Below are 16,479 nucleotides of genomic sequence, written 5' to 3'. Positions count from 1 at the left end.
TAAACCAGAAAATGTTTTCTATGTTACTTATTTACCTTGAGTCCTGCCCTTTCTTAATGATGTCTTGGTGGTGTTTTGGCTTACGGTGGGTTTGGAGGGCACCAGGGGATGGGGTAATGACATGTCTGAGGTTTCTGGAAAGACTCATCTCCATATATGTGAAGTCATGTCCAGCAGCAAAGACAGGACAAATTTTTACCGGAAGAAAATACACATTAACATGGGGATGTTAGTACCTATTGCGGTTACAGAACTGCAAAACTAAACTACTCTGATTAATGACAAGTGAGGCTAACATTTTTTGAGTACTCACTACTTACCAGGATTTTTACTAACAACTAAGTATTTTGAAACTAATAACTCCTTGAAAATTCAAACAGCCCTATGAGGTAAGTACTATCATTAGCCTGTTTTACAGATCAAAAAACTGAAGTACACAAAGAAGTTAGAGAATTGAGCAAGAATTCATGTATCTACAGAGCTGCAACTAAGATTTGAACCTGGAGAGTCTGACTCCTGAATCTTCTGTCTTAAGCCACCTTTAATCTTGTGGTGAGCCTACAGCCTAAGTCTAAAGCTTGGTCATTTGATGTGTAGTCTAATTCTTTATCACAATTTTAGTGTTTAAAAGGAGTATACATGTTGGATTCAGCACTCATTTCTGCATTGAGATAAATAATAACCAGGAAAACAAAAAGGAGGACATAATTGCAAGGGACAAATTCCAAGGGACACTTGAATATCCTTTTAATATCTGGGCAGAAGAGGGAGCAACCATTGGTATTAGGACCTCAGCACAGCAAAGGTGCAATCTCGTGGGAACCAAGAATAATTTTTTTTCTTACCAGGAGTAAGAATAAATAGTGTAGACAACACTACACAATATTTCAGAGTGGGTGTGTGGCCTTGGCAAGTAATCTAATTTCTCTGTGCTTACTTCTCTATCTAAAGGAAAAACTAAAATCTGCCTTATAAGGTTTTATGTTAATGAGAAAGCGTATGTAGAAAAACCACCAGAGTTCTAGCATGGAGAGCCCAGCATAGAATACCTAACTTGCTGTTGCAGATTATAGATCCTAACAAGGCAGGAACTGAAATGAGCCCTGTGAATGTCTGGGATTTGGGGTAAGTTCTCTTTACCTCTTCACCCCAATCCTTGAGCAACAACAATTTCCTCATTGAGTCAATGTAATGAATTTAATCTTTTGTGTGAGTGTCACTTCCATCAGGCACAAGCCTCATTTAATTATCTCCAGGTCTGCTTCCCACTGGGGTTGCCACCACATTGCCCCTCTTTTGCACAAAGCAAACCTTTGCATTTTAAAAAGATTCTATTTATTTCTCCTCTAACTAGAAAATACATCTTCATCCAACTCCTCTGCCAAACTGAACAATAAAAATAATAAATGAGAGAATTAAAACACCATGTGGACTTTTAAAATGTTTCAGCAAAGGTGACCCTGAAAAATTATTATGGCAAGTTATCAGTTAGTTCACACTGTGTAGAAAAATGAAGCTAAATGTTCCTATATTCTGTCCAGTTTTATATCTCATAAATCTAGCTAAAATACTTCATTGCTTCATTGGAAATACATATGGTAATATCTAGACAGACTTATGTTAGGTATATTCACTTTTTGGGGTCTCAGTGAACATTTTAAATGTTCAGGCCACCAGTACAGATAATATGCTCAAGATGATAAATTATTTCAATAATATTTAATATGAGGAAAGTTAGTCTCATACTTGCAGGATGGGGATAGGAACCTCAGATTCTTTCTAATGCTGTAAAACTCATAAGGCTAAAACAAAACAGACTTTTAAATGCTTAAGATGAAAGTCTTTCTTTGAGAAATGTTCAACCCATGAGGCTAAATCTGACACAAAATATTCATCATCATAATTTAAATTTTAATATATGGCCTATTTAAAGGCTTCATACTTCAAACGCTTTTCACATTTATTATGTCACTCCATCTTAATTAAGAACTAAAATACTAGGCTAGGTTACACCTTTGGATTGTTACAGAAATTAGGTTTATACTCCTTAGGAATAACTGTATTTTCCTAATAACCATATAAACATGTTAATGTAGAATTTAGTCACAATAATTACACCTGACTTACCAGTTTTACCAAGGCAAGAAGTTTTGTGGCTTAAAGTCTTTTTTTTTTTTTCCTGCAGTAATGTTATACAGAACTGAGTAAAAGATACTTTTGAATGAAAATCATTTAAACTTTTTTTTATTAAAAATGTTAAATAAAAGTTGTAAAAGATAGTAATGAAAGTTCTATATAACTTGCATCCAGCTTAACCTACTGCTAGTATCTTAACCATTACACAATTATCAGAACTAAGAAATTGACATTGTTACTATGCTATTAACTAAAGACTTTATTTGGTTTTATTAGCTTTTAACTAATGTCATTTTTGTGTTCCAGGATCCAATCCAGATTCCCACACTGTATTTGTCATGATTAGATTGAGGTCACAAATTTTTGTTGAGAATACAAATAACAGAGAAATGATGTGTGTTTCTCAGTGTATTATATCAGGAGGTACATGAGGTCATATTTCTTATTAATTGTGATGTGTAACTCAGTCATTTAATTAAGGTGGTCTGCTGGATTTCTCTGTGGAAAGTTTCTATCTTCTCCTTGCAAGAGACACATTTATTTATTTACTTTAATTAATTAATTTTAATTGGAGGATAATTAAAATATTATGATTGTTTTTGCCATACATCAACATGAGACAGCCACAGGTATACATGCGTCCCCCTATCCTGAACCCCCTCCCACCTTCCTCCCCAATGTATCCCTCTGAGTTGTCCCGGAGCACTGGCTTTGAGTGCCCTACTTCAGGTATTGAATTTGCACTGGTCATCTATGCTATGTATGGTAATATACATGTTTCAATGCTACTCTCTCAAATCTTCTCACTCTCGCCTTCTCCCACTGAGTCCAAAAGTCTTTTCTTCACATCTGAGGAGACACATTTAGACTATATATAAATTACTAGTCTCTACTCAAACTTTGATCCAGTAATTTAGCATCTATGTGAGTATCTTGCCTTCAACAATTATTACTTTGAAGCTCTAATGCTGTATTTCTACTGCCATCATCCTTCTACATTTGGTTATTGAAATTCTTCCATAAGAGTGTCCCTGCTCCCTCACATATCTATCTATCTGTCTATTCCATTACTTAATATCAGTACATGCTCACAGATATTTATTTCACTATTTGGGTTAAAACTCAATACTGTACTTATTTTATTGCTCAAATAGCTCCAGTTCTGACCAGTTTGGAGCTCTTCCAGGTTGGTTCCTGTGTCCTTCTGTCATGCCTTAATATCAGAGGTCAATAAACTATGGCCTACATGTCAAATGTGTCCCTCTATCAATTTTTATAAATAAAGATTTATTGGAACTTAGCCATGTGTGTGTGTGCGTGTGTGTGTGTGTTAGTTGCTCAGTAGTGTCCAACTCTTTGTGACCCCATGGACTGTAATCCACCAGGCTCCTTTGTCCATGGGATTCTCCAGGCAATAATACTGGAGTGGGTTGCCATTTCCTTCTCCAGAACTTAGCCATACCCATTATTTATTTATTATCTATTGAAGCTACTGACCTACAGTGGTGGAATTTAGTAATTGTAACAAAGATTACGTGGCTGCAAATCTGACAGTATTTACTATCTGGCTTTTTATAGTAAAAGTTTGTCAATCCTTGCCCTAAAAGTTTTTTTAAAATTATGAACTTCGGACAGTGTCCAAAATACATTTGCTTGTCACATTTGAGGTAGTTCATTCATAATATATAACCCTGAATACATATTTTTCTAACTTAGTTATAACATTCTTTATGTTAAGGATTTACTTTTCATGAAAAGGAAGGAGTGTGTTGTCAGTGTTCTCTTGGAATGAGTTGAGTACATGTATAAGAGAATAAACTATCAAGGTTAAGAATGTGATGGGGAGAAAAAGGTAAAAAATTACTAGTACAGGGAGAAAAATAGATTATCTTTCTCCATGAGTTCTAAAGTTTTCTCTATACATGCAAAGGGCTTTATTATCTTGTCCTCATGATAATAAAAAGTAATATTTTCCAAAGGTGTCTGATTAATACTCATTGTTGTCTTGACTATATTGGACACTTATTTCATCATCATACTTCACAGTCTTCAGATGTTTTATCAATAGATCTATCTGAGTGAGACCTTCAAATCGTGCATTTTGATTTTAAGCATATTTATTATGCAATGTGCCAATGCCTGAATTATAACAGTGTGTCAGTGGTCAAAATCCATTTATTGGGAGGATTATGACATTCTTGTAATCATAATTGTGAGACCAATTTTTCTAAATTGGAAGTACAAGAGTTGGGTTTGTTCTATTAAAGAAAAAGCATTTTATCTAAACTAGCAGAGGTTACATCCAGGGCAACATCAGTGGTGAGAAAGTTATTATGATTAGAAGATTAAAAAAAAAAGGCAGTTACATTTCATAGGAAGCTTGCTTCATTTGGGTAGCAGGAGGTTCTGCCTCATATGTCCATTAAATAGACTATATTTCTTTCCTCTAAAATGTCAATATCCTTAAGCTCATTCTAAGCAGAGGTTCTGAAATTAGGTTAATGGGCCATAAGGATGTTGAGGCACAACTTCTAAAAATCATATGCATAACTCTGTGTACATGCAGATGTATAATATTTTTCTAAAGGTAAGATATCCTATTTATCAGATTCTTATACAGGCAGAGATTCAAAGGAGATTAAGAAAAATTAACCTCGATTAGTCTAAAACTGAAGATAGTTACTTAATTTTTGTCCTCCATATAGGTATTTGACATCAGTGTATGAAATTTTTACCTTTATGCTACTTTGCTACCTCTTGAACCAACTGCCATTGCTGACTAGAAGAAAAGTGACATTTAATTCCAACTAATTCCTGAGCTACTAAGAGAAGAAAAGTAGGTAGATGGCAGACAAAGGGAAATACTAGGAAAAGTATAAGTCTTACTCATAGGTGGTATTCAAATGCTGACATTAAGAATTGAGAGCAAAAAAAAACATATAGCAGAATATTAAAAAAATTGTTTAATATTACACCAAAATACTAGTTGTTATTTGTATTTATCCTAAGAATATATAAATATTACTGGGCAATTTGATAAAACCTCTTGATACAATGAGGGGTCAGAATGCTTGAGAAAAAATTAAGAGAAAGACTCATTGTGAAGTTGAGAACATGGCTGTTCTTCCATTAAACTCAGGTAATTATAAACTGTTAAAATAAAGATACTTTTGGATAATAATCAAATTACAAAAGCACTGTCACAAAATCATAAATCTCAAAATCAACCAAACACTTGCAAAAACTGAAGTTTCCTGAAAGCCTAATATCTTTTAAAATGTAATTTCTACAACTTTCAGCCTTTACCTACTTCTGAAAACCTATTTCCATCTCAGGTCTTAAAAACTAAATTTTCATTTATAGCAGCAACTATTTTTTGTTTGTTTCTGACATAAGTAATTCATTGTTTGTAACCAGTAGGTAGATTCATTCACGTGATCAATATCTTTGAAGAAAAGCCCTTGAATCCAGTTCCTCAGTCAACATTTTTGGCTATATTTACTTAAAGTTTATGATAATGCCATTCTTTTTTTTAACCCAGGTATTTTTCAGGAGTGGAATCAACACCTTCCTTTATTATGATAAAAATGTAAGCTTATCATAATAAAAGGATATTAACTAATAATTAATGATCATTAATCAAAATGTACTTTGGAAATAATGGGGAACAAGAAGATATGGGGGAAATGAAAATCATAAAGGAGGGCTGCCATGCATATTATAAGATAAATTTATATTATCTATGTTTGCCAGCCTGTGTAATTTAATTGACGCTACACCCCACCAAACCATGAGAGAACTTTTCTCTTTCTTTTGTCAGAAAATTAAAATCTTAATATGGTTGTGTTACTGTAACTATAAGAAATCTTTCCTATTACAAAAGAAAAAAAAATGCAGATCACTGAAAATATATAAGAAAAAGAGAGAAGTCAATATATATCATTTCTTTCTATCTCCTTGGATACAATTTCTTTGAAGCTAAGTATTTTAGGGAGATGTGTTTAATATACTGCTCAATAAAAAGTTCATTATGCTTTATCATTAAGAAAAGCCCCCAAAGCCTCAGAAAAACTAAATACCATGAAAGAAGATAATTAACAAAGGAAAAGTCAAGAGTTTTAGTCACTAATTCTACCTAATATGGCTATAGTATTTGAAATTTCAGGTTTCTCATAGTATGTGAGCTTTCCTTTGGAAAATTTGGATGAGTAAACAGTTAACTATATCAAATAGAAAGCCAAATATTTATATATTCACATAAATATTTATCCATGCACATCTATACGTTTTGGCTAAAAACCATGAGCAAAAGACAATATTCAACATTAAAGTTGAATGAGGAAATGGGATTTATTCAACAATTATTTATTAAGTACAATTTATTATGTAAGTATCATACATCTGGAAAATTCAGCAGTGGTCACAAGACTGGAAAAGGTCAGTTTTCATTCCAATCCCAAAGAAAGACAATACCAAAGAATGTTCAAATTACCGCACAATTTCACTCATCTTACACACTAGCAAAATAATGCTCAAAATTCTCCAAGCCAAACTTCAGCAGTACGTGGACCATGGACTTCCAGATGTTCAAGCTGGATTTAGAAAAGGCAGAGGAACCAAGGATCAAATTGCCAATGATCCACTGGATCATCGAAAAAGCAAGAGAGTTCCAGAAAAACATCTACTTTTGCTTTATTGACTATGCCAAAGACTTTGAATGTGGGGATCAGAACAAACTGTGGTAAATTCTTAAAGAGATGGGAATACCAGACCACCTGACTTGCCTCCTGACAAATCGGTATGCAGGTCAAGAAGCAACAGTTAGAACTGGACATGGAACAACAGACTGGTTCCAAATAGGAAAAGGAGTACATCAAGGCTGTATATTGTCACCCTGCTTATTTAACTTCTATGCAGAGTAGTACATCATGTGAAATGCCTGGTTGGATGAAGCACAAACTGGAATCAAGATTGTTGGGAGAAATATCAATAACTTCAGATATGTAGATGATACCACCCTTATGGCAGAAAGTGAAGAACTAAAGAGCCTCTTGATGAAAGTGAAAGAGGAGAGTGAAAAAGTTGACTTAAAACTCAACATTCAGAAAACTAAGATCATAGCATCTGGTCTCATCACTTCATGGCAAAAAATGGAGAAACAATGAAAACAGTGAGAGACTTTATTTTGGGGGGCTCCAAAATCACTGCAGATGGTGACTGCAGCCATGAAATTAAAAGACGCTTGCTCCGTGGAAGAAAAGCTATGACCAACCTAGACAGCATATTAAATAGCAGAGACATTACTTTACCAACAAAGGTCCATCTAGTGAAAGCTATTGTTTTTCCAGTAGTCATGTATGCATGTGAGAGTTGGAGTATAAAGAAAGTGAGTACCAAAGTATTGATGCTTTTGAAGTGTGGTGTTGGAGAAGACTCTTGAGAGTCCCTGGGACTACAAGGACATCCAACCAGTCAATCCTAAAAGAATCAGTCCTGAATATTCATTGGAACTACTGATGCTGAAGCTTAAACTCCAATACTTTGGCCACCTGATGCGAAGAACTGACTCACTGCAAAAGACCCTGATGCTGGGAAAGATTGAAGGCAGGAGCAGAAGGGGATGACAGAGGATGAGATGGTTGGATGGCATCACTGACGTGATGGACTTGAGTTTGAGTAGGCCCTGGGAGTTGGTGATGGACAGGAAAGCCTGGGGTTCTGCAGTCCATGGGGTCGCAAAGAGTCGGACACGACTGAGCGACTGAACTGAACTGACCACACTATGTGCCAGGTCATCGACTGGAGTCGGGTCAAGTTGGTAATTTATTTAAAGAATGATTCAAATCTTCTGCGTGGTTTATCAGTTTCCATAAGTGAGTTAGATTTTCACTGCCTTAACTTTGTAGGAGGGAAACAAAACTCAGTCATACCTTTCCTGTATCTCTTCATTTAACCAAGACAGGGGCAATTTGTCTATTAGGATACAATTTTTCTCCTTAATAATCCTGAAGAATTCTAATACCTGAATCCTCTAATGACTCACTTGTCTTCTAGTAACTGAAACTAAGTTTCAAGTGATGTTGCTGAGAAATATATATATAAACTAGTAAATATATAAAGTGAAAATATGTCAACCTAAAAGTTGAGTGTTGTAGGAACAGTATGATTCATAAATAGTATGATTCATAAATGGTTTTACTTAATTTGCTAATAAAGTTTTTAAAGTAAGGTAAAAATTAATCAGTGCCTACTAATGAGTTTTTCAAAAATTTAGTGATGAAAACTATGACTTTGTAAGAAAATTATTTTTATTCCATGTGTTACTATTTTTTTAATACTCATAAGATTATATGTATGTGTGTCTTTGTGGGTCAGAAGTAGTATGACTGACCATGTAAGTCACAATATTTAGTTATGAAAAATGTACCTTGCTCTGTTGAGGATACATCTAATGATCTCTCTTCATTTTGGTTTCTCTCTCCCAGTATAAAGTGCACAGAGTTAGTAGACAAGTTTCACCTGTAGTTCTGGCTCTGTTACAAACTAGCATAGTCATACTGATCAAATCCATTAACTTCTCCAAGGTTCCATTTTATTGTCTAAAAATGAAGAAGCTGGAATAGAAGATCTTTGAAGTTCTTTCCTCCTTCAAGTGCTATGATCATAAATGAGATAGATTTTTCTGAATTATATCACACAGACTAAATTTTCAGCTTAAAAAATAAAAATATAAAAATACTCAAATCAATGAACATTTTAGTACCAAATAGGAAACTTTTAAGGATGGAATGGCTTAAATACCTAACCAATAAATAATCATGACTTGAACTAAAAATCAATGAATTAATCTAAATTAAGTTTGAGGAATTTAAAGGGAAATCATCAATATGAACTTTCTTGAGCTCTGAAATATTTTACAAGCCTTTGAAGATGAAAAGAAAGCCAAGAGTTAGAGATAATATCAGTAAGACCTTTGAGCCAAATCAAATGGTCATGCAGACGGCATTTACACCCACTCCTTAAAGTTTCCCCTTGAGTTATTCCTCTTTCTTTCCACTCTTCCATCCCTAAACTATCTGCTTTATTTTTACACTGCTCCAGACTGTCACTTTCTCTTTATTTAAACTCTAATAGCAACTAAATCCTGGACTCCTAACTTTGAGGCTAATCCATTTTATTTGACATCTGTAGGTTTTCAAAGAGACTAAACTTTAAGTAAACCAAAACTATGTCTCCTATACTCATTCCTACCACAGGTTTTCATTTCACTGTTACCTAGTGCATTCTGGTGGTCACAGAGCAGCATCAGAACATTGAATAATCTATGGTTAAATTAAGAGAGAAACAGAGACAGAGAGAGGAACTAAAAAGTAGAAATGATTCTCCTTTTACTTGGCTGTTCATGAGGTCTTCTAATGTATTCTATATTCAACTTCTTTGTTTTCTCACACCCTCACATCTTATTTTAGGCCTTATCTTTTGACACCTGGGCTTTTTAAAAGCTTTCTAATTATTTTGTCTCTATCTGTTCCTGCTAATCCCATTAAAATGAATGCATGTCACCCTCTAAGTAAAAATCTAGCCTTTCAAGACCCAAATCAAATTTCCTATATTTTTTGTAGCCTTAACTAGACCACTCTCTAAAATGGCTCTTCTTCCTTGGAACTAATTTTTTCTCTTTGTTTTCTTAGCATGTCTTACTCAGAAATTAGCTGAATATGATATGATAAAACTTGTATTTTCTCACATATTATATTAACCTTGAACATTTTTATGTATCTCTGTAACCAGATGGTAAATCTAGAAAGTTTTTATAATATAGTACATGTTTGTTGATTTGATATATTAACTTGGACAGGAATAAAATGGATATTTGACTTTGTATAGAATAAATAACATCTTTTTGGCATACTGTGGTAGAAAAATGAATCCAAAAGTTTAACATCAAAGGTAATTGTGATTTATATGGATTAATCTTTAGTGTGGGCAAGTAAAATGATGTTAGGCTTTGTGGACTAACATCATGAGAAGAGGAAGTCTATTTTGGTTGAGAGAGAAAATTTTACTAACTGCAATTAGGAACAAATCAGGGATTAATGATGCATTATATTCTAGAGCTTTAACTGATAAGCACCAAGAAATGACTTTCTCAACTTTAAATGGTTTGCAAAATATTATTTCTATACTTTTCTCCATGCACAGAGCATAATGAAAAGTGGGTCTGCTATTCAGAAAATTCAATATTTATTCTAAGGTGAACTGTTGAGTTATGAGAATATTTCATACACTCCAAAAGAGCATAAAATCTACCTCTGCTAATTAGTTTCTCTATGAAAGCCTTCCAGACAATTATAGGCTAACGGTACTGGTCAATTCTTTAGATGCTTTTCATTAAAGGTATAGTGTCGGCCAGCAGATGAATTGCTTCATATAAAAGCACTTACCACAAAGCACTATAACGGAAGGTTAAGTGGTATACTTAATTACTAATTTCAACCCCTATTACCTATATTTTGCAGTACAGGCACTTAAAAAGGAACCAAATATAGTCAATTGGTTCTCACTTTTCTGATTACAGGATTTAGTGGTAAAAGCATTGGTCCAGCTATTTTTCTAATGGATAATAATCAAAAACCTTTTAAAATAAAAATGCTCATACTACAAACCAATATAAGAGAGATACACTAAGCATTTCTATTGAATTTATATATACGATCACTTTGTTCTAAACACTTTAATCTAGGTGACACGTACTTAGAAATCTGTATTCAGTCTTCATGGCACAGTTGCCAATGAAGCTCCGAGAGAAAAGATGTTTGAAATTTTCATGGCTTATTTCCTATCTCAATATCATGCTGAAATGCAGGCAGAGCAGATGATTAATAAAATGCTTGATGACAACCATGGTGACTCCCCTGAGTTTTTTACATACTGTTCATTAACTTTTTATATATATATATATCAAAATTCCTCACAACTGCTCTAATTTCCTTGAGGGAAGATTCAGTGTTTTACCCTTGCTTATATCCTTCAGAATAACTGCAACTTTGCTCACCTTTGATTTATTAACTATATATAAAACAATTTTTGGTGGAAGGACTCTTAGACTCTTTGACTAAATATAAAAGGTGATATCCAAATTGAGTATTTCTAGAGATTTGCTCCTTAATTTTCATGATTTTGCCAGCTTCTGACTTTTAAATATATTTTATATTGAGAAAACATTTAATTGGTACATAAGACATATGTGTAAAAAATATAAGTCTAGAAAAAAATACAAATATTTGTTAACTTTCCATTATAGTGCTTTGTGGTAAGTGCTTTTATATAAGTTTTATAAGTTAATTAATACTGCTCCAGTCTCAGCTACTACTATTGAGATTGGACATTAGCAGGCCACAAAACTGATTCATTGGAAAAGACCCTGATGCTGGGAAAGATTGAAGGCAGGAGGAGAAGAGGATGACAGAGGATGAGATGGTTAGATGACATCACCAACTCAATGGACATGAGTTTGAGCAAGCCCTGGGAGTTGGTGATGGACAGGGAAGCCTGGTGTGCTACAGTCCATAGGGTCGCAGAGAGTCGGACACGACTGAGCGACTGAACTGACTGATGCCACAAAAAGACAGAGGTCACCCTTGTTTGGACTGTGCCTAGAATACAGTATCTGGTATGTACACAATTAAAGTGCTGATAATCATAAAATATTTTAAAATAATGAGGTCTACTGGTTTGGAAAGTGTAACAAGAGTGAAAAGTTAATGAAATAAGATAATTTTAATGAGCTAACTGGTGAAACAAAGTTAAGTTTCAAGAGGCAACTGCAGCACTCTAATATAAGAGTAACAGGATTTGTCCTTTTACAAGTTCGGGGCCACTCTCCACAGAAGACCACATCCCAGGGGCAGGGTCTAGACCTTATCCTACTTTATGTCTTCAGTGGTATCCAGTGCAATGATTTCCTCTCAGTAAATAGGTATTGATTAATCTGGATTTTAGATTAAAATCCAGTCGACTCCTGTTATTTCACTAAGGCTGCAGTTATTATAAAAATTACATTTCTATTAGGGTTCAGTAAATGTGATAAGGGTTAGCAGGGGCTATATAACACTGCATTCACATTTAAGTTACTTCGCTTCCAGATCTTCCATTCCTTCCTCTTATTATAGTTGGTAACAGAAGATGCGCATTCTCATAATTGTAGTCTAAGACATGGATGATTCGAAGGACATCAATTCAGGAAATATCTATTGTGTCTATTAATTGACAGTATTTTAAAAGGCACTGGGTATATTATTAATGTGCTTGCCTTTGAATTCTGTATTTTCAGAAGAAGGCAGTATTTTATTACACTAAATTCAGTATATATTTGTAAAACACCAGATTTACAGAATAGGTTTAAAGTGCAGCTTAAATACATAGATGTTATAAATTATAAAAGGTCCCAGAGGGCATCACAGACATTTCATTTCATAATTATGTGTAACTACTAAGGAAAAGTGGTTTTTATTTTGTAAGTTAGTTACTTCCTCGAATTACTTCTTGTAAGAAACAAATACTGTAATAGAGAAATTTCTATATAAGTTTTGGTAATCATTTTGTTGTGCCAAATAAAATTTTCTTTTTTTAATCTTTCTTTCTACCATGCTATAAATCTGCTGCTGTATATAAAAGAGTTGTTTCCAAAAAGGGTGCACAGAAAAATGAGACAATGTTTCTAGTAGTCTATTTTGCACTAAAATATGGAAAGGATAATAATTAGAGCAAAATGCCTTTGTACTTTTAATTTGAATTTTACTTTAAAATGTCATTTTAAAAATTGAGAGTATATGCAATCACAAGTAACTGGTTTAATTTCTAATCTGCTGTCTGTTTCAGTAATAGTATTGACAAAACTCATTAATGATGAAGAAAGATAAATTTTATTTTATCAATAATAGCTTAACATTCATTTTATAGACTTGAAATGACTAATACTAGTGTCACAGAATCTGTGTAAAACCCCATGGTTATGTGACAGTGAAAACAAACGCCATTTACTTACATGTTCTTATAACTGCTTATTTATGGGACTATATAGAGTTCCTTTACCATTTCTCTGTTTGTCCCTGACTGCCGCTTTCATGAGTTTCAGCTATGTACCATCATCAAAGGAACTGTCTCATCCTATTTTCTTTCAGAGAAAAGTGGTATAATATTCCCTCTCTTAGTTTTAAATTTTAACTTTGTTACTTTTGACAAAGCCTTTCCTTTGTTCAAATGCAAGGAACCAGTAAAAAGAGCTTTGACATGTTGTGCCTTTTATGTGTGCATTTTTCTGGTTTCACTGATGTCCGGAATTTTGCAAACTATAACGTGTGCCTTCAAGTTCTCCTATATAATGCCATTTGTACACTGTATCAAGAACAGTTTAGGATAGCATTACATTCACACGACTCTAACGTCCAATAAATACTTGATGGTTTCTCAGAAAACCCACAATGGGGTGAAACGGACGCAAAACAATGCTTCGTTTTCGTTTGTTTTTCATAAAATCTTCCCCCGATCCACATTCACGGGCTTACCTGCAGGGTAGCGCTCAATCACCGGCCAGCTGTCCACCTGTAACGTGGCATTGCCACCACTTCTCGTGAAACGGACTACGTGGTATTTCCCATCGTTAATGATTGCATTGGACTCTTCGATGGCGATGTCATCTGTCCCAACATTAAATTTAACTCCAATTTTTCCTTGATGCTGGAAGAGAGCAGAGAAGTAAAAAGAGTTGAATGAAGTTGTGCTGATTCATCAGTATTTAGTAAGGATTACATTCAGGGTATTGCTCAAAAACATGCTTCAGAACAATTGCTCTCCTCCGATTTTATTTCTTAAAACTTGTGCTATGTTCTTGACATCTGGGTAAATCTGAAGCATCTCTCTCATGGATAATTAATATTTCAAAAGACATGCTTTTAAGAGAATTGAGCCGCCTTCTTCCCAGGGGTTGCCACAGACAAGGTGCACAGCTGCCTGTGTGAAACGATACACTTTCATGTTCTTTAACACAGTTCCTTTAATCCATGCCTTCCATTTCACAAGAAAAATGAGGCTTGAAATTCTCCCTTTTAATAACTGGTGAAATCAGAGCAATAAAGTCTATTTCTGAATATAAAGTGGACAAAGGCTCATAATATAAAAAATCATTCTGTAGAGTATGAACACACAGACAGGCATTTAGTGACTGCAATCATTATTCATACACAGAAAATCCTTCTATGCTAAGAATCTGAAGTTTACTCAAATTATTTTACAGATGGTGAAATTATGATGCAGGAAGGTGCAATGACTTGTTCAAGGTCGTATAATTAAAAAGAGGGATGCTAGAGTTAGAATTCAGTTCCCTCGTTCTTAGTGTCTATCGAAGCTAAGATGAAGTTAAGATATGGCTACCTAAAATTAACTCTCTGAATTATGTGAAGCCACATTACAAATTATTCTCAGTGCAAAGTTTGTGGCTGTCAACTTTGTACTTTCATTATACAAAGCAGCAAAGAGAAACATGTGCTTATGCCCTCTGCCCTTGAGAAGCCTTCTCTAGCAGCAGGGCTGTCAACTCTAGCATGAGTTCAGTTATTTTTAAGCATGTGATTTGCCCTTAATCAGTAGCAGAGAACAGTTGCACTGCAGGCCCTTGTCAGAGTACGTAACCTCAAATTGTCTGCAGTTCACCTTTTGTCAAACCTCAGTTGAGAGGAACAACATGGGGGGAAAGGGATGTAAAGGACACACAGTCCATCCATTCCTGCAGAAATTTAAAATCAGGACATCAGAAACCTGAAGATTTGGACCACAATCTCTTGACCTCTTGCTGGATTCTCATCATTGAACTAAGCAGCAAGAGTACGACAGCAGCTTACACTGAAAGTTATTGTATTAATTAAGAGAAAAAATCTTGTATAACACTGCATTAATTGAAGGGAAGTATTTGAAGATGTTGTCTGGGACACTGATCGTTGTCATTGTTCCCTACGGTTTTTCTTATTTCTGATTAGTATAGCTTTTATTTTTGTGCGTTTTGATTTGTTTTGTGCTTGATGGACAATATGACAAAATCACATTTCTTTTCTGACTTTGGTTATTAGGAAACTCAGAGTCAAAATGAGGAGGGAAATTTAACAAGCCACATAGACCTCTGCTCTTCTGTTTTAACCTGGGCTTCTTTTTATAGTCTACCATATTTTTCAAGTTTCTTACTTTTAAGTATATGCCATTGTAAGGCATTTTGCTTTCTTATAGATTGATTCAGAAGATAAGCAAGAGGATTCCAATGAACACTTTTTATCCAAGGACCTATAAAGAATTTTGTAGAAAATTTTAAAGCCTTTGTACAAACATTCATTATTTTTTCATTTTAGTAGGATTCCTCTTTGCTCATTTTCAGTAAAATATTTAACATGGCATATTTGTATTTTAACACCTGTGATATAATGCCACCAGAAATTTTTTAAGAATAGTTTATTAAGTTATCTTTATTTAAGCAACAACTCTATAGTGTCCTAAGCACTTTACTAATACTAACTCTGATATTTTTCCTATCAGCTCCAAGAGAAAGGTACTATTCTGTCTGCATTTGACAGATGAGAAAATTGAAGCACAGAATGACAAAGTAATTTAGCTAAGGTCATGCAGCTAGAAAGAGAAAAGCTGTGATTCAAACCCAGGCAGTTGGGCTCCAGTGGTTGAGCTCCTAATCATTACACTAGGCTGAATTTTAGGAATATTGGGTCATCCTCTAGCTACAGGTAGCATATTTGGTAAATCTGTTTGTTATTTGTTACTTGTTTTATCTTTCTGGCTAGAATAGGAGCACCATGGAGGCTCTTATTATGCTCTGCAGATTGTTTGTATGTATCAATCAATGCATGCTTAAAATAATTTTAGAGAGGATAGTAAGCGACTGATACATGGACATTTGTTGTTGTTCAGTTGCCCAGTCATGTCCAACTCTTTGCGACCCCATAGACTGCAGCACACCAGGCCTCTCTGTCCTCACCATCTCCCAGAGTTTGCTCAAGTTCATGTCCATTGCATTGGGGATGCCATCCAGTCATCTCATCCTCTGACTCCCTCTTCTCCCTCTGCCCTCAACCTTTAACATGGACATAACTGGATGTTAAAATGGACTCTTTTGTCTCAGTTTCAGCTGCAATCTTGACATGTCAGTAAGTAAAAAACAAAGAACAAACAAACAAAAAAGGCCAGATTTCAACTTCCATTTTACAACATGAGGTACAAGACTGCCTAAGCCAGACTGGCAAAGAAGAGCACTGAAAACTACTTTTGGGACCCTTGAGTAATTAC

The 16,479-nt window shown here is 34.5% G+C and overlaps 1 protein-coding gene across 25 annotated transcripts in view; it reads right to left on the bottom strand.

Annotated features, from left to right (window-relative positions):
* NRXN1 (neurexin 1) overlaps positions 1-16,479 on the bottom strand; it is a 1,199,463-nt gene that overhangs the window by 181,269 nt on the left and 1,001,715 nt on the right. For all 25 annotated transcript variants that reach the window (XM_081593719.1, XM_081593720.1, XM_081593708.1 and 22 more), the window contains one exon: positions 13,704-13,875. In XM_081593719.1, the coding sequence (XP_081449845.1) occupies positions 13,704-13,875 (172 nt within the window). The remainder of the gene's footprint in view (positions 1-13,703; positions 13,876-16,479) is intronic.

The sequence above is a fragment of the Giraffa tippelskirchi genome, chromosome 4, assembly GCF_054371585.1.
Source record: "Giraffa tippelskirchi isolate mGirTip1 chromosome 4, T2T-mGirTip1v1.2.pri, whole genome shotgun sequence".
Lineage (NCBI taxonomy): Eukaryota > Metazoa > Chordata > Mammalia > Artiodactyla > Giraffidae > Giraffa > Giraffa tippelskirchi.
The sequence above is the reverse complement of the archived record's forward strand: the minus strand, read 5'-3'. Positions and strand labels throughout refer to the sequence as shown.